The 20,156-nt window shown below is 33.6% G+C and overlaps 1 protein-coding gene across 5 annotated transcripts in view; it reads left to right on the forward strand.

Moving 5' to 3' along the window:
• Positions 1-20,156, forward strand: part of LOC119635513 (polypeptide N-acetylgalactosaminyltransferase 5) — an 85,461-nt gene that overhangs the window by 61,503 nt on the left and 3,802 nt on the right. Inside the window, exons 2-10 of one of the 5 annotated variants that reach the window (XM_038030339.1) lie at positions 1,516-1,701; positions 2,171-2,737; positions 2,960-3,226; positions 8,663-9,006; positions 9,091-9,257; positions 9,352-9,473; positions 10,855-11,051; positions 12,451-12,628; positions 12,853-13,033. In XM_038030339.1, the coding sequence (XP_037886267.1) occupies positions 3,047-3,226; positions 8,663-9,006; positions 9,091-9,257; positions 9,352-9,473; positions 10,855-11,051; positions 12,451-12,628; positions 12,853-13,033 (1,369 nt within the window). In that variant the 5' untranslated portion in view covers positions 1,516-1,701; positions 2,171-2,737; positions 2,960-3,046. Of the gene's footprint in view, positions 1-1,515; positions 1,702-2,170; positions 2,738-2,959; positions 3,227-8,662; positions 9,007-9,090; positions 9,258-9,351; positions 9,474-10,854; positions 11,052-12,450; positions 12,629-12,852; positions 13,034-18,224; positions 18,406-20,156 lie in introns of those variants that run through there. The other 4 variants (XM_038030338.1, XM_038030340.1, XM_038030341.1 and 1 more) reach the window with 4 other exon arrangements.

Here is a 20,156-nt window from a genome sequence, read left to right on the forward strand (position 1 = left end):
TTTCCTCGCTTTTTGTTCCAAGAATTAATTCTTATGAAACTTTGCGTCGTCATCAATTTTCTCCTTCATTTCCTACACTTGCAAGCAAATTAAATTGAGTTTGATTTACTCATAAGCATCCTGAAATCTTTATGCCGTAAACATAAGTTTTAGTGCTAATGCTTCCGCTCCTTTTTGTTTGCTATCAAGTCGTCGATATCCCAACTTCGTAGGATGATTATGTATGTACGGCCATGATTAAATTCGATTACACAGCGTTATTCCTCTGAAGAGTAGAGATATGCTGAGTTTAGCAAAATGTTTGCAACACCCGGAAGGAAGCTTCACTGATTTCATTGTGTACACATGTACACATGTACACATGTTCCTGATCAACATTTGATTTATACATATCTCTCTGTACGATTGTCCGTGTGTTCTTCTATGTAATGTCTATAGTAAACGTTATCTTGATCGTAGTGCCACGTCCGTTAGAAGCATCGAAAGTCCTTAAGCGCAAATTAATATTGAAAATGAGTCGAATCGGTCAAAGGGCACACCTACAGAATGACATAAACAGAGAATATCTTTGCTTGCTCAAAAAGTCAGCCACGTCTACCTAATAATTATAGCGTATGGAAATTTAGGGTTCGGTTGTTTTTTTGTCATCTTTTTAGTATAAAAATACACATTTTACCTACTAGTATATAGTATTAGTATTATAAACAGATTAAAGAAAAACAAGCACTATAAAAGTAGCCTACAACACTCTACAGGTATTCACGCAACGACTTAATAAGATACGTCAGTGTACCAAATTTCATCAAAAATTAAGGCCGGTAAGTTGAACACAAGAAAGAAAGGCAAACAGGACGGACAGGCTTAAGTCTTTCAGAAAATAATTCTGAATCGACCGGTCTATCTCAAATCCTTCTGGGTATGCCATATATATGCACAACCTTAATATAGGCTTGTGCCACAAACGGTGTAAGTTAGAAGCATTGGTTACTAGCGACACTGGGTTTTTATTTTGGTAAAGAAAATTAACTATTTGTGTCTAAATAGAATTAATAGATAAAGTAATATATGAAATTATTATTATTATTATTATTATTATTATTATTATTATTAATTTCGCCAGAAAAATAAATTCCTAGACTAACCTCTTAAAAGCATTAGCATCTAAGGCTATCGGCTTTTATTAAAAACTCTACCGCACTTGAGATTCGAACACACAACCATTGACTTGCTAGTGGAGACTCCTCACCTTCGGCTACTCGGGCGGATATAATATATGAAATGAATATTATGTTCTGTAGGTAATTTCACGATTAATTTGACCCAATGCGATATTTCTAATAAAAGCAAAGCTTAAGCAATCACAAACGAAGGTATTTTGATGTAAAAGTTTTTGTTCAAAGTTGTGTATAAAAGATTCGGTCAAAGCCGAATATAACTTAACTACTTGTTTTTATTTTATGGGCTTTTTTTTATTGTTTTTATTAACTATAACACAAACAACATTTGTCTTTTCAGCTAAACATTTTTGCAGTTAAATAATTTTCAAGGTCTAACAAGCGGCTACCGGCACCGCAACGACTATCAACATAACTATTACTAATGCTTGTTGCTATTTACTTCCCCGCCTTGAATACAGTATTCAACGACTATGTTAACAACTTCCATACAACATAATCTTCATATAAAATTTAAAAAACAAAAGTAAGAACAACAACAACAACAACAGCAATAATATTTACAATATCCACGTCAACACTGTTATCATCGTTGTAGCCAGCAAAGCGAATATTCTTTTATTTATTTATTTTTTTTTTGCATTACTTGTAAAAATAACCGCAAAGAATTATTATTATCCATTGACCGAAAGAGAGGAAGAGAGAGGGAGATAGACAGAGACAGAGAGAGAGAGAGAGAGAAAACTAAACACAATAGCATTTTTTATACCTAAACAAAGTCTGATATATATAATATAAAAGAAAAAAAAAAAAAATAAATAAATAAATAAATAAATAAGAACGAAATAATATATTACTAAACTAGAAACCCAGAAAAATATTTGCACAAGTCTGGTGTATATATATATATATATATATAAATATATATATGTGTATATATATGTATATGAATAATAATAATATATATGTATACATATACATATATATATATATAGATATATATGAATGAAGAAAAGAGAATCAAAACGTTTAATAACACACAATCATAAATAAATGAATTCACGTAAATAACTGAAAGGCGTGACAGCAAATTGAAACCATTTTGCAATAACATCAACCAATATCAATATCAAGCAGAACAACAAGCGCATAACCAGTACCAAACCAGCTTCGTCTTAAATAGTCAATCAGCCAGTTAACTTCAATCGAGTTCAATACAACCATCAATCATTGCGGCTCTCATTCATTCAGTCATTGTAAATAAACGGTTCATTGATCGCAATTTCAAATGCTAACCGTTGCCTTTCAAAGAGCAACAAGAGCTGCTGCGCTGCTACTAATATAATATATCCATGATCTTGGTTATGATGTGGATGTTACAACAATTGCAACAGCAAAAACAAAAACAACAACAACAACAACAACAACAGCAACAAAAGCAGCAAAAACAGCAACAACAATATTATAAAAAATATTATTACAAGAATATAACTCATACAATATCGTGATAAATTTGCAAGAAAACGAGAAAAAGCGCCTCGCTCGTTAGCTCCCAGCAAATTGTAAGCAACAACAACATTACGCACACTGCCTTCATGTTTTTCTTCCATATATTCGCTAATTGAAATCTTTGAGTTCTATAAAAAAAAAATTTGAAAAAAAAAATTAAAAAAAAAAAAAAGTATTCCGTCACACTTCATAATCTCCTTAAGTTGGTACCCTCTTACCACATTGCCATTATTATTAAAAGCATAACCCATATTCTCGTTCTCCTTACACATAAGACATTTAAGGAGAAAATATTTTTACAGCACAACACAACAATACTGTACATAAACATTAAACAATATAAGATTATCAGCACCACCATCATGACCAGTTTAAGTTTCACGCGAAAACTGCGCGGCCGTATGCGCTCAAATACCTGCCGTATTGTTTTACTCACCTCCCTCGTTTGGGTAATAGTGGACGTTGTATTAATAGCGCATTATTCAGACTGTATAGGCAAAGATGGTTGGCGTTGTAAACGTACCGGAGAATATGATTTGGCGGTAAGTGCAACTTTTTTTTTTTTTCTTTTTTCAGACCCTTTTTTTGTTTTTTTTTTTTTTTGAGATAAGTTATTATGTTTTGCTGCTAAAGAGCAAAGCTTTTCTCACCAATTTCTTGCATATAATCAACCGAAATACTTGAAACAATGTTTTTTAAATTCATCAGTACACGCAAAAGTTGTTTGCATTCAACAAAATTGATCGCAAAATGTTTTGATCGTTTTTAACCCGAATCGCTCTATTTCGGAGATCAAAATTGGTATTCTGTTCACTGTCCACGCTGCGTAGTTGCATTCGTACTTACAAAACCCCGTCGTTTTCTTAGGGCAAACATTGAAGATTCCTTGAAAAAGATTCGCTTGTGATTGATCCTCTTAGATTTCTAGAGTCCAATTTTTCTGGCAAAATTCGAAACACCTTTGCTGCTGAAATCCTCGTGCTAGTCATTTCGAGTCGATAACCTGAGTTTCCAAACAACATTTTATGGTAAATGAAAGATTTCCTCCTCATTGTTTCATTTGAACTTTGAACGATGAGGAAATTTCCACATCGGATCGGAAACGATGAGCAACCTATTTGCCCCAAAGATTACGAAGAAAATTAGCGATAAAAAGTTAACCACTTCGCTACCAAGAATTCCTGGGAAGAACACCCATCATAGCCCTAGATCTTCCTCCTGATTATATGGCATCAATTAGAATAGATTTTACGTATTTGTATTTTGAAAGGTCTTGTAAGGAACGGCTGCGTCACATATATGTAACGGTAAGCATCGAACGAGCTAATTAATAATAAATTACTCATCAAATAAGTGCAATAGGCTGACTATTTCTTAATTTATTCTATACCAACCAAGAGGAGAGCTGATGGGCGTATGAGCAGACCGACATAAGTTTACGGAGCGTATCAATAAAAAAGACAAAGCGTATGCAATGCCTTTGTCGTTTCCTAAGAACATCATTTTTTATTGAGGTTTGCATATCTAGGTCTGAAGCCTGTTAAAGGAAATATTGTTATTGCTTATTTTAATCCTTACTATTCTATTCTGAAACTACTTCTTAAAACATTTTTCCCTAATAAATTCTGCATTATCCAAAGACGCTTTGTAAACACATCAATCACTCCGTTTCTTGTATGTAAGAATCAAATAAAACCGCTATGCCTATTTAAGACTACTCTCCGAGAGATGAAAGCTGGCACTATAGTTCTCCATCGGCCTCGATGTGTCATGAAGAAGTACCTATAACTAAACCCTTCTCTACTGCAAACGTTATAATTTTCCGAAAAAAACCAGTTTCGCAAATCCAAGACGACGGGCGAGTCTTGTTGGCCTTGACATATTTATGCAATTAATTTGTCCATATCTACAGATTTATGAAGTGACCAAAAAGTAAGACCAATATTCAAGTTAAATTGCGCGGGTATACGGAATATCAGAACTATTTTTTTTCTAAATTGGTAGCACTGACGCGGACAGCTATGTCAAATTTCACATCACAAACGCATGTCTTCAAACATTGTTACTTGTGACAAGGGCTTTGTGGAGGTATTATGGTCAAATTTCTATAAACTTTTAACATCTATTCGATATAGCGCATATTTTGAGCTATCAATAATTTATATGGATTTCAATGCATACGCAACCTTTTCACCACTGCGTCGGATGTTAAAAAGTTAAAAAGACGATAACTCACATAATGGCCCTAGTTTATCGATTAAATATCGATTCGTGGGATTGGGAACGACCGTTTTGAAATTCGGGCTTTGCTAACACCTTTTTAAATCAATGAAAATCTTGTCTTTATGGCGCTTGAAAACGGTTGATCTACATAGACCTCCCCGTAGGACCGTGAATTTGTTCATCTTTTAATTCCATTTGTGACTGCAGCGTTCTCTGCTGTGAGTACAATAAGATTGGTTGTGATCGAATCTTTTAAACCCACTAGCATTACATTAAAACAGATAACGCAAACCCATTTTACCCATAATCATATCCATTTACTTGCTTTCGAAAGCAAGCGTGTATATACGTATATACACCTCATTCTCTTCTTACACGAATTTGTTTAACGCGAATTAACAAGAAAAATTCTCCTTTTACACGAATTGTTTTATTTGAACATGATTTTCAATCCTCTATGAATTTTTTCATCCTTACTCGCTCACACTCCTTCCCAATTTGCATTATATTTTTTACAATTCAGTCGGATTATGTCGTGTATAAATTACGTACAGAATAAAGACGTAATGTATTTTTCTAAGCAATTTAGTTCGATTTTTCAAAGTATAATTTAGTTTTTATAATATACCTAATGAATTAAAACGTGTAAGCCTGCAATAAAAACTTTATTGAACTTGAATAAGAATTTTTTAATATTGTTTATTGTACTTTTCAGTTACTTTTTTTATGTCTAGAAACAATCTACTATTTTTCCATTTATCCAATATTTTTTTACACGAATTTTTTCAGAACTTATCTATTGTGTAAGAAGAGAACTAAGTGTACTATATAGCGTCTCCAAAACTTTCTTGTGGATTTAGTAAATGCTTTCACAAAATAAGTATTGCCAGACCAGAGTTTTCCATGATTGGATATATAAAAATCTAAAGCAATAAAGCTACGAGTAAAAATATTCATATTGATATATCTTTATCACGGAAATATCAATTCATAGGGAGCTCCATGCGGCACATGTCAACTGCTCGATAAAACGATTTAAAAATCTAATCATAATGCTTCAAAAATAATTTGTACATTTTTACTTGGATCTCGTCTTCAGAGATGGTTGAAACAAGTCGTTAGAAGCTTTAAAATTCGTACGCTACAAGCTGTCAGAGCAAACTGGATGCAAAAAGACACTGGTCACCAACAGTGTTGTAATTTTCTTTCTTACTTAGCACGAACTCTTTTTAATTAATAATTTCAAATGATACATTCTTGAGCCTAGGTGGACATAGGAGTTCATGTCAGAAATAGAAGCGCAGAAGGGTTTCAAAAACGATGTTTCGAAATACATCCGGCAATATATCCGGCAAAGGAGTTTTTTAAATCATGTCCGCATTATCGCAAACTTTTGATAGATATTTTTCCATTGGTTTCATACCAGTGAGTTGCCATCTGAAAATGCATGAAAAAGTCGAAAGGAAACTTTCACCAGAAACTGCAAGGATTTAAATAACTCGCATAAAAATGCATGACTGCGTGCATGCAGAGAGTCGCCCCAATCGTCCCAATTGTCTAGAAATTCTCATTTGTTTATTGACATCCGCACTTCAATTGTATATTTCCACTTACTTATTTTGATTTATTATTAATAATAATAAAAAAAAATAAATAAAAAAAAGCAAAAAACATGCGAATAATTATTTATTTGAATGTACATTTGTGTGTGCTCAGGCATATGTTTTACATATGTATGCGTTTATTGAGCAAATAAGAAAACCTTGAAAATACAGCTTTTGTTTTTAACAAAACATATTAAAGTGCTGACAAAAAAAGCAAAAGCACAAACCAAACAAATAAAGCAACAAAAAATTTCATCAATGGTTGCGTGCACAAGTACGTACGTATTCGTATATTACGCATATGTATTTATAAACAACAACATTTTAATTAACACTAGACGTTGATGTTCATATGGTAACATGAATATGAATCATCTTATATAGACAGGCAAAACCAGGCATGCATGCATGCATAAATAAATATGAATGAATGCTATGGAGTATGTAGATACGTCGATACATTTGTATGGATGTGTGTAGATATATACATATAAATATATATATATATATATATATAGGGACATATGGACAGATTTTTATGTTTGCTATGTTGAATTATGAACACATATGCCTTCTTTATTAAAGTTTGTATGTTTTTAGTTAAGGAAGGAATATTGTACGGGCGGAACACATTAATAAAAAACCATAAATCTAACTTGAACAACGCTAACATAGACGCAAACTGAACTAAACAGCAAATCACAAAGTTGAACTTGAGAACCATTGAATAAGTCGTTGAGTCTAACGACTCAACATAGTTATGCTGCATAGGCATGTGCTATGTGCATATACGTTTGTATGTTTGTTTATTGAGTACTAAAGCGTGGAGCAAGCAGGAAAAGAGAACAAGAACAAGAGTTGAGAAAAGTAAAAACAATCTTTGAGGTTTCTAAGCTTTGCTGTTCTAGTTATATTTACTCTCTTTTCCTGTTTTATTCCCTAGACAAGATTCGTTGCTATGTGTTTGTTTGTTTGTTTATTTATTTGTTTGTTTGCTTATGTGGAGAAAGGAAAATGCTAAATGTAAACACAATCGTGTTGTAAGTATTCGGGTAGGTGTCTACGTATATGCTTTTGTAATATTGGCTAATGGCCAACATTTTGCTTAAAAACTTACCGATACAAACTTGCATGCAAACAAACAAGCAACCAAAATCTAACATTTACTTAGAAGAACAGGAAGAAATCATGTTCCACATGAATCTATGAGAACTACGTATACATGTTTGCATGCTTGCATGCCTATACTTAAATATGTTATGTTATGGTAAGACGAAGATAAACCTAAAACAATCTCTGAAAATATGTCGAGAACAATTTTTATAGGTAAAACATAAATTCCATTGTACATTAGCCGCCTTGAATATTCATCATATTAATTTTATCACACTGTTCTTCTTCTCGAGCATAGAAATGTTTTGAAAACTACATAAATCAATAAAAAAAAGTTCAGGTTCGAGTCGGTTGGTTCTGCTTGTTTACTCAGCGGTTACATCTTTATATTGGAAATAAGCCAAGTTTGCCCACGTAGAGGCCCATTCTCTATAGAAAGTCATTAACTTGAACATTATCTTGAAGACGTTATAATCGGCTAGGGAAGTTATTCATATATTATTTATATCGTTATGCATATAACGATTTTTCAAACTGAAGCTTTATATCGAAAGCGGTCAAAAAAGTTGTGCGATCCGAAAAATTTTCAATAGCGCTCGTCGCTACACATAAATACGTCGTTGAAGACATAATTGCATGAACAGACATCAAACGGACCGACGGACAGACAAGCTTCGATCGATTCAGAAAGTGATTCTTAATCAATCTAAATACGGACAGACAAGCTACGATCGATTCAGAAAGTGATTCTTGATAAAGTAAATTTTAGAAATCTCTATATGTACATTGACCTTCAAGAGTCCAAATTTGCTGAAAATGACGAGCTTTCCAGTGCACGATAATTGTACCCACGATAATTTTACCATAACCTCCGCTTCTTTATTAGCGCAAAATTTGATTCGACTTTTTCTCGAACCGAGAAAAATATGAATTTCTTAGCTTTTGTTTTTTTTTTTTTTGCAAGAAATTCACAAAATAGAAATTTCTTACTAATAGAACATTATTTCATTTTTATTTTCAATTTTTTTCCGTCATTAGTTACCTGAACCTCAAAAGCAGATCGATCAGAATATGGTGGATGATAATGAGATTAATACAGAAAAGAATTTGGATAGCGATGGTATTCCTGTGGGGCAAGTGGGTGGCGGTTTCATACGGGGTGGTGTATCGCAAACATATCGTAGTACGGTGTTGCATAAATGGTATTCAGCACCCACAATAGGAGAACAAAGAGGGAAGCCCGGCGAAATGGGTAAACCGGTTAAAATGCCAAACGAAATGAAAGAGATGGCGAAAGAGAAATTTAAAGAGAATCAATTCAATTTGGTGGCAAGTGATATGATCTCACTGAATCGGTCACTAACCGATGTACGGCACGACAAGTAAGTTTCTTCGATCTTATCATTATACATGTCGAAAAGAAAATATGAAGTCTACAAATAAAAACTAAATAAATAAATCTATAGATGTAGAGACAAATCTTATCCCTCCAAGCTGCCCACCACTTCCATAGTTATCGTATTCCATAACGAAGCCTGGTCGACGCTATTGCGTACTGTATGGAGTGTGATTAATCGTTCACCTAGAGCGCTGTTAAAAGAAATCATTTTAGTAGATGACGCTAGCGAAAGAGGTAAATTATGACAACCAATTGCGGTACATTTTGTACTCTTGCATCTCCTTTTTTCATTTTCTCTTACATTTATTTATTTAATACGAATTTACAGATTACTTAGGCACAAAATTAGAAGATTATGTGGCCACTTTGCCGGTAAAAACATTTGTGTTGCGCACATATAAACGTTCCGGTTTAATACGTGCCCGTCTCTTGGGTGCTAAGCATGTAACGGTATGTTATTCCTTATCACTTTATTAAATACTCTATCATGATTAATGGAAAAGAAAAATTATTTGTTCAATATTTCAATCAATTGGAATTCAATTCAAAGATTCATAGTATATAACTGTGCATGAGTTGTTCAACTTGTTGATTGATGACACTTATCATTTAAGTTTTCTTGCTTTTTCTCTCTGTTCCTATTTTATACTCTCACCCTAACCACCCTAACCATTTGAATACGTGACAGAAATGAGACGATGGAAATGAAGAAAAACTCCTTTTCCTTACCTTTTTTCTTATAAAATATTTTATTGATGTATATACTTCCCGTCATTTTCATATCGCCTTTCCAGTTACGCCGACACCGTGCATTATTTTAAAACGATTTCTTTACAATTTAGTACAAAAAAAACTACTAACCGGCTTCGCTTGGTATTGAAAACAATATTAAAATAAAACGCAAGGACAGACATCCTTGCAAATCGTGTCTATTTTATGACAAATCAAGCCACGTAAAGAGAAGCCAAAGTAACCGCATAACTTTAGCTTAAACACTAAATCCTTACACTAATTTTTTGCTAAAAGTTCAACTCTGATACATGTGAAGTATTAATTTCGATACATATTAAAAGTGCAGTTTTCTGTTACGCTGACAATTATCATCTACAAATTAATCATTGGGCAAACATATTTGCCGCTATAAAATATGCAATATAAAAGTCTATTTATTTAGGGTTGCAACCCCTATACGATTTTCTGATGTCGTGTCATTTGTTTTAATTTGACCAATCATTCAGGGAATATATTCGTGACGATCAGAAAGAAAGTAAGACAGAATAAGAGATAGGTAGATGAAGTTCGTTGCCTATGAGTGCCAAGCTTACCGTCGATAAGCGTTATGCCGCTACCGACTGAAAATTTAGGATCGTTACGACCAGGAAAATTTTACCGGAAATGAAAAGCATCACTCGATAAGTGCATAGAATGACAAAGATCTTACACACGAATTTCAGATTTTCCCATTGTTCTAGAAAAACAAAAGTAATGTCACTAAACAAGGGTATTTATAATGTAACGACATGGAATGCTGACACATTTCCGTTGAAGGTTGATACAATCTAAAAATCATATGGTCAATAGCCATCCTACATCTCAATGTCATGCTGCAAATTTATTGGGTGATGTTTTGTATAACATTTTTTTGCTTAATATAAAATAAATATCTCGTTTATGGCAAATTTATTATTTTTAAATGATTTCGTAATCTTTTGTGTTATGAAGCGGTTTATAGGCTTTCCCAGCATCAGAAACAGTTTTTAATCTTAATACTGTGCAGTACCTGTGCTATCTATAACCGTATTATTGTTATTGTTCTTTTTTAACCGTTTAGGGTGATGTAATAACATTCTTGGACGCCCATTGTGAGTGCACGGAGGGATGGTTGGAGCCATTGCTGGCACGGATTGTGCAAAATCGTCGTACGGTGGTGTGTCCTGTAATCGATGTAATATCCGACGAAACATTTGAATATATAACAGCCTCTGATTCAACGTGGGGTGGTTTCAACTGGAAACTTAATTTTAGATGGTAACTCTTTTAAAGTAATTTACTTTATTCCCGCGATTTGCGCTTGGGTGTGTTATTACCTAAAAAAGCTGACATATAAACGAAAATTGACGTGAGAAGATATAAACTATGTGCCATCATACATATAGATTGTAGAACGCCGCAGACAGTTTACAAAGCTATGTCTATTGAAGATGGGTGTAATCAGCTCACAAACATGATTAACAATTAAACTGAATCACTCTCTGTAAAAATAAATTCACTATACAAGATGAAGCTAACAAAGCTGTTCTTATACCCTACACCACTTGTGGTACAAGAGCACATTAATTTTGTGCAGACGTATGCAATATCCAGAAAGTGTTGTAATATAATCACCTTACATACTCTCGTCGATTCAGAACTAGTTTCTCATACGAATTAAGCTTGTCTGTCCGTCTTGTTTGCTTTTGTTCAATCTACAGTTTTCGAGATATTGCCATGAAATTTGGTAAACTGATGTGTTTTTACCTACGGGCGAGCCTTATCGAAAATGATTCTGATAGGACCATTTTTTCGATCCATTCCTACATGACGCCTTATTGTAACAAGTCGTTGTATAAATAATTGTAGAATGGTGTAAGGTATTGAATGATGGGCCGTGGTCTACAAAAGTGTTTTCGCTTGTTTTGTTCTTTTTTTAACTAATATAAAGGAAACATGTAGTCATAATAGAAATTTGTTACCGTGAAGTTAGCCCACAGTGCGTAGCACATATGTTTCGGAGATGACGTAATAGAGAGACCGCGACAAAATTAGAATTTCCCCATGACTTTTAATGTCTGTGCACACATAAAAAAATTTAAATGAAAATTTTGAACCCACTTTGGCCTGAAAGCTTTTATTCCGCATGGTCGTTACATGGCAATCTTTCCATAACTGTACACATGCTAGGAGGATAATTTTCACATTTTCGATTTTATGATGATAGCATAATATTTAAATAATTTGCCTGTTATTATATCCACCAATGAATGATCGGCATCATAGTGTTTACAAGACCCGAAAGAAAGCTCCAAATATCCTATAAAGTGTGTGTTGTTGACAAGTCCCAAAAATGAAGATATCGACTTACAATTCGAAGGAAACATTTGAAATTCTCAGTATTGAAAATATATCAAACTGGTGAAACGACGCTTAACGTGGTAAATGTATAGTGGTGGGTGTACAAGATTCTACCGCACGAGAATATAATTTTCCTACTTGTTTGTTACTTCGCGGCAGGTCATAATTTAGAAAAGTTCTAAGCTTGTGACTTAATTCTTCTATTGAAGAAAGTAAAAATTTCAATTTACTTTTAAAACTCGCTGCCAAGCGTCTTGTAGACCTTTTTACTTCTCACTAAGTTTTTCTCTTTTTGTCATTTTGCTTCGATAAATAGGTATCGTGTTCCTCAGAGAGAAATGGAGAGACGCAATAACGATCGAACGGCACCTTTGCGTACACCTACCATGGCCGGTGGTTTGTTTTCAATAGATAAGGAGTATTTTTATGAATTAGGTTCCTATGATGAAGGTATGGATATTTGGGGTGGTGAAAATCTGGAAATGTCATTTCGGGTAAGTGTTGGCTTTCTGTTATATATTAACAGTTTTCATTCAAATGAAATGAAATATTTTGTTTTTAATTTGCTTTTATAACGAAATTTAGGTTTCCTTTTCTCTTAATGTTCGACATTTTTAATTTTGTTATTATTAATTTTTAATGCATTTTTTTTTTTCAATTGTATAATTTTTCTAAACCTTTAAACATATCAAAAAAAAAAAAAACAACCAATTTGTAGATTTGGCAATGTGGAGGCATATTAGAAATCATACCCTGTTCGCACGTGGGTCACGTATTCCGTGACAAATCCCCTTACACTTTTCCTGGCGGCGTGGCCAAAATTGTGCTGCACAATGCAGCACGCGTGGCCGAAGTCTGGCTTGATGAATGGCGTGATTTTTATTATGCCATGAGCACAGGTTCGATGTTTGCATAATTATTTCTTTAAACAAACAACCAAATCAAAGGTTATAGATCGACAAAAGAACACTTGATTAGAACAAAATTTTTTTAATTTTTTTTTTTTTTTTTTTTTGCTTAGCTTTTGTTGTAGTTTAATAGCCAATACTAAAAAATTAACTAACAATTATTTGTTAATTTTCTATTTTTAATTTTTTTTTTTTATTTTTCTAAAAACACAGTGCGTTAAAAAAAAAACATCAGAAAAAAAAGGAAAATTTTTATGCAAATTTTAAAAATTATCTTTTTTTTGATTTGCAATCTATAAAACTTTTGTAGAAAGGCATAATTGGAAGGAAGAACAGAAAGTAACACTTATCTTAAATTCCTCAATTCTCGACTCATTGTATTCAGCGTGCGAAAGTTTTATGCATTGAATTCTCAATTTATTATAACTATAAAATGCACAGTCTCTCTGTGTTAACATAGCATCAGTAACTTCAAGCTTTGTCTTAAATCATTTCTTTTCAAATTTTCTTACTTTAAGGAATCACTGCCTCACATGGGGAATCTAAAAGTCAAAGAGTTGAAAGCGATTGTCAAAAATTCAAAATTTTTAATTCGTCCCTTAAGGACCGAAATGTATCGATTTTGTTTTTAAAAAAAGTTGCTAGAAAGCGTGTAAAACTAAATCAAAAATCACCAAGAATAGCTAAAGAAGCCAATGATAAAGTAAAATATTATTTAATCCCTGAGCTTAGTCTCAAAGCTAGATAGGAAATCATATTGAGAACAGATTATATAAAATCAAGAAAGTATTGAAATTTTTTCCTGTGGGTAAGGCATGATTCCTACCATTACTACATTGCCTGCTGTTATCAGTAGACATCATTCCTTCCTAACACGGATTTCAAGAGATGATTTATTATTTTCTTGTGGGTTCTCTTGGGCAAAGCCATAAAAGACGAAACAATTCTTGCGAAATGAAGTCCAAAAAGACTTTGAAAGGTGGGAAAAAGTAATAGCTAGTGATCTTCAAACATTGTCTTCTAAAATCACTGTATTTATGACAGAATTTGTGGCAAGGGTTTAACGTGGGTTCCTGCCTGTAAGGCTTAACCCCACGGTGGCCCAAACCACTTTTTAAGCGTACTACGCCCCCTGGCGAGTTAGACAATCCCCACAGAGTAGGGGCCTAAACAGCACCAGAGTCCAGATCAGTTTATTGTGTATGGAACAATAAACCCCACTCTGGTGAGTGGCGAGGGCCTAGCTGCACTCATTGTTCCATTTTTAGCTAGGAACTCGCCAACCACAACCACCACGAGTACTCCCCGAAGGGCCGCACCCAGTAGTCAGGACTCACCAATTGATCAACTGACTGCTTCCGCCATAAGGCTTCCACTGTGCTTGTTGATCAATTACCACCTTTACCCGCAGGCATTCATGACATGTGTTCAAAAGTAAAAATAGGTAAAAGGGGAGAACTTATTCGTCATACCCCTTTTCCATTCTTGCATGTATTAATTAATTTACCAGACATTTTCTTTCATTCGGCCAAAGGGAAAGCCGTCCATCAATTCCTTTTTGCATGTATTTATGACACAAAAAAATGGACCAAATTTTTTTTTTATTGCATTATATAAAGTTACGAGTTGTAGGGCTATCGTAAGAGATCTGTTTTTTGCCAGCTGCCACAAATAATGCAATAAAAATTTCTCAAACAGATTTTCACGCATCTAAAACTGTCTTTATGCAGCCAGCATTGCTTCCCTGTATTTAAGTAGATCATCACTTTGAAATTATAGCATTGCTTTCATCGCTGCTTTCCTGACATTTGACAAAATTTTCTACTTGTAAAAATGTATGATTTTCTTCAGGTCGTTTCCTTCTTTCTCTGGACGTCAAAAATTTTTTTTGAATCTTTGAACGTTGAATAGGAAGGAGTATGACGTCCGTCCCGTAAGCTCTCTCTCTATGTAGAGGCAATGGGGGAACGCTTCTTGCAAATATGAACCAAAATGGCGCAAAACCTAAAACCATAACGGTGTTAATTGTTAAATGTGTGATGGCCTTACATTCTTCGCGCTCATCATTTTTGACTGCAGTACTAAAGCAATCTTTTAAATCAAAACAAGTGGAAACCACGGCTCGCCATTAAATACCCTTTTACTAAAGTTATTTATAAAATGTAAGATATTATATGGGAAATGATCAACTAGCATGCACCCCTGACTCGAAACGCGCAAGGAAAATAGAAAAAACAGACTGATGGACGGACAAGCTTAAATCGATTCAGAAAATGATGCTGAATCGATCGGCATAGTAAAAGGTGGCTTTGTATCAAATCTTTCTGGATGTTGCATACATTCGCACGGACTTAATATACCCTTGTACCACACAAAAGCAAGGTGTTGCCAATAAGCAAAAAGAATGCTGTTGGCAATTAGCAGAAGAGAACTGCTTTTTCAAGCAAACTGAATGTTTAATAGAACACAAAATAGTTTCGGAAAGTAATAAAGTTTACCGTTTAATTAGCTAATTTCCGTTACATGTTGTTCATTGATTATATATATGCGATCTGCAGAGGAGCCATGATTACATATTCACCGCCGCGAAATTTGAAAAAGCAATTTAAGAGTGTGTAAAAAGATCAATTCGCGTGATATCCGCATGTATTTTGGAAAAAGTTGTAAAAAAAATTTTAATTTAAATCATTTCTTGTTGAGTTTTAATCGCACTGTGTAATTAAGTTTTTGCTAGTGTTGTTTAATATCAGTTTTGCCAAACTTATTCATATATAAAACAAATTAAAACTCATTTATTTTAAACTAAATACTAATAGAGATTTTTTTTCAAAACATTTCTCACATGCAATAATAATACATTTAAAACTTACACTAATTTATTTTTGATTGATCGCTTTTATAGACTAAAAGCATTTTATTTAATTAAGTTTTATTTCCATAATAAATCTTAAATGTCGTTGAATTTTGTGCTCAATGTTTTTTTTCTTTTTTTTTTTTTTTTTTTTTTTTTACGTAACAAAGTACAAGAGTCGAAAATGTAAGGAAAGAGACGACTTGTGTTACAAATTCTGTAATAATGAATGAATGCAAACGTCATTGTTTAACACAAAGAAATGCAAAATAAAAAAAACATCATTAATAAAATGAACAGCAGAACAAACGTTGCTTCACTAATACTTATTACTTACACGCCCATTTAGACGCCATGCTAATAAAATGTAATTTTGGTTTCTAATTTTTTTTTTTTTTTTTTTTTTAATTTATTTATAACCATCAACGTACCATATAGACTGTCAGTCATCGCAATTGTAACTTCGAGAAGTATGCATTTGAGAACCTCGCCAATTATAAGACCGTAAAATTTCGAGCCGCTTCAGTGATATCCTCCATCCATCAATTTGTTGTTGCAACTCTCGAAATGGAAAAGTCGAGACAAAAAGTCAGTTTAGGTCCGTACAATAAATCAAAATAGTCGAAGTTCGCCGACCAGCGTATTTATCTCACCAGGAAAGCCCAAAAAAAAAGCTCAAAACAAAATCGCTCCGAACAATTTATCTGCTCTTATCTGCTCAATGGAAAGAATCTACTAAAAATGTCACAAGCAAAAATGTTTTCGATTTTTATTGTCATCAGCAAAATATTACCCCAGCAAAGTATTGTGTGTACAAATAAATTTTGAGGGTTTGTTTTTTTTTTTTTTTTGGATCTCACGACTACCACGTTTCCCCATCTTTCAGGCAGCATACGTATTTCGTGTTAAAAAAATTTCTCGTCTTTTGTGGCACGTGTGTGGCTTCTTCGTAAAAAGAAAAGTGTTGCTCGACCAGTCCAAAAGTTTTCGTTCAGCCCAAAAGTTTTCGGAACAAGTGGTAGTCGGAAGAAGCAACGCCTTGTGAATATGGCGGGTGTGGTAGGGCAACCGATTCAAGCGCCTCCAAAGTATCGTTGACAATTTTTGCACCAGATGGCCCGGGGTTGCCGTGCACTCAGTAGATGTTCCCCATTCGTTTAACACGTCGACTGTCGGTAAGAAGAGAAGAAAGAGAAAGAAGCGGGAGGATGATGGCCGCAGTCTAATGGATGTGAGCCCAATCGATAAGTGTTATGCCTTTACCTACTGAGCAATATCTATAGTTGCGACCAATTTTGGGGACATTTGAGCTTCAGCTGTTCAGCTCATTCGCATCAACTGTTTTTGGTAATAATCGGCAATGATGATTTCGTTAGGCTAGGGTAGCTCATAGTAGATCAATCCGAGCTGATCCCACCAGATGCGCAGCATTAGTTCTTTGTCATGAATATTCGGTTTGGCCGTTGAAGTTGATGCAGGGCCGGGAAGCATCGCTTCCCAAAAGGGTCCAAAGCAATTTCATGCTGGTTATGCCATCTTGCGTAAATCCCTCAAAATTTATTTGTACACACACAATTTTCTCGGGGACTGCATTCTATTGATGTAAAGTGGTTGGCATTCAAGACGAATGTAGCTTTTGTTGTATTATTTTAGTTTTCTCTGAGGACTCTTATTATTTTATTTTTTTTTTTTACTTAATACTTTGATTTCTAGTTAAATATTTGAGATTTTTTTTTTCGTAGCACTATAAAAGGAAACGTTATTAACCTATTGTGACTAATATAATAAGAGAGTTTTGCTGCATTGATTGCTTGAGGGGAAATTAATTTCAAGTTGCAAAGGATTTTCAAATTATTTATTATTTAAGTTTATTATGATTTTTATTGATATTTTATTATATTCGCTCAAATTTTATCCGATTCTTTTATTTTTGTCTTTTCTTTCTTTTTTTCACTTCATTATTATCATCAACGTTGTGTATTTGTGTACTTAAAAATGCTTCAAAATAATAATAATAATAATCATTATCATCGTCATCTTTATCATTATCATCATCGTTATTATTAATTTTGATTATACTAAACTTGGAATATATTTTTTGAATTTTCTTTATTCGGTTTTTTTTTTTTTTGTTTTTTTTTTTTTGATGAAATTCTTAAATAAACAATAAATTAACACAAAATTAAAAAAAAAAAATAATAATAATAACTTTAAATCGTATATATGCATACAACAACTGTTGCCTATTTCCTCTTTTTCTCTCTCTCTCTCTCTCTTCTACAAACACACACACACACATCACAATAATCTTCTAACAATAATAACGTGTAGGTTTGGATGTGTGGCGGTGTTTTAGAAATTGCACCGTGCTCACGCGTTGGCCATGTTTTTCGCAAATCGACACCATATACCTTTCCAGGCGGTACTACGGAAATTGTTAATCATAATAATGCTCGTCTGGTTGAGGTGTGGCTGGACGATTGGAAAGAGTTTTACTACAGTTTTTATCCAGGTTAAGCATTTCATTCTAAACACATACACATGCACCCACATTTACCATATAAAACATCACTTAAACAACAGTATCATGAATATGAGAAGCAAATAAAAAATAAACTGCCAACAACAACCAAACAACCATTTACGGCACCACCTTCACTTCCACCGCTTTCTACCACGTCCATAACTTTTCTTCCATCCATCGTCTACTTCACCCATCACTGCTCATTGTTTATTTACTTTATAACTGCAAAATCGTGAGAAGGACAAGGAGACTCTTTTTTTTTTTTTTTGATTTATTTATTTATTTTTATATTTTATAAACCATTTTCTACTCTAAAGAGTGTGCAATGGGTTTTTAATCCATGTCTAATTTAATTATAAAAATATATATATAATTTCAGCTAACGCATAAACCAAAGTAATGGAATGAATATTTTTGAAAAATGTTACCATATAAAATGAGAAAAGAATAAAAAGAACCTCCGGCTTGAAAATGCATCACTCTTACGTGGGCACACAAAGTCCTTGATTCAAAAGGCTTGCCATTTAAAATATTTGCTAACTTAGTTTTCTGCAATAATTTACTTCCACCATTTTTCTGCTTATATCTGCAATCAAGTGTTGATTATAAGGAAAAGTTTTCGTTTCGAGATTATTTCTTTCCGTAGACCTCTTTTCGTCTTACTTACTGTAAAAGCTCTCTTTAGCACACATGGAAATACGTAAAAAATTTAAATTGAATCATTGTCTCTAGAGCGAACTAAGGGGAGTCGGAAATTTTTTACAAATTTTTTAACTGTTATTGCGATGCATTCCTGTCAAAAAAGTAACGGGGAAATTCTGTTAAAGAAACGCGCTTGTTTGCGCGGTATTGGTAAAAGTAAATGGATTTTAGGTTAGGAGGTAGATAAGGCATAATACAAGCTGATTTTTTGAAGCCTCCGCATTAACGCAACACTCAAGAAGTTCGTAGGATGACACGTAGATGTAGGGCAACAATTGTTAAATCCATGTGATTTTTAGACACCATCAGTCTACAAACGAAACCACGTTTACCATTGTTTTATATAAAGAGATGGGACGACCTAATCGAATTCCTGAAACGTAACGATATCTATATATCATCTTACGATCTTATGTGGTAAAATGCCAAATTTCTTGCCATATCTCGCTTATGCGGAATTGTGTGGAATTGTTGTACGAGTCCGTTTCACAATTTTTGATCAAAGATCAAAACGTCAAATAAAGACTTTGCCTCCAATGCTAAATTTGAAATGCAAAAAATCAATGAAATTTCATTAATGATAAACTTGTTCTAAATCCAAATTGACGCATATGCCAGTTTTACAAACTATTCAAAATAAGACACAAAGAAATTGAAGACTTACATCAATTCGGTCATTAACGTAAGTCATTGAAAAATCATTGACAAAGAAGGCGCATCAATAGCTTTCAAAATTTTGTTTGTGATAACTGAGACGACTAGTATGTGTCAACAATTCTTTCGCTTCATTTTGTCTGACATGTGCTTCAATCAACATTAACGAGAAATTTTTAAACCCTCATAAGTATTTAATTTTCATTGCTTGCTACATCCGATTCAAAGTAATCGCTAATGTACGCTTTTGCTAATGCGGTTTGCCATATGAAGGGCATTGACGGACAGCATCTTTTCTGAGTATTGTTTTGAACACAACCTACGTTTTGATTCTTATCTCTCTCTCTCTCTCTCTCTCTCTCTCTCTCTCTCTCTCTCTCTCT

This window comes from Glossina fuscipes, unplaced genomic scaffold (assembly GCF_014805625.2).
Source record: "Glossina fuscipes isolate IAEA_lab_2018 unplaced genomic scaffold, Yale_Gfus_2 26, whole genome shotgun sequence".
NCBI classification, from domain to species: Eukaryota; Metazoa; Arthropoda; class Insecta; order Diptera; family Glossinidae; genus Glossina; species Glossina fuscipes.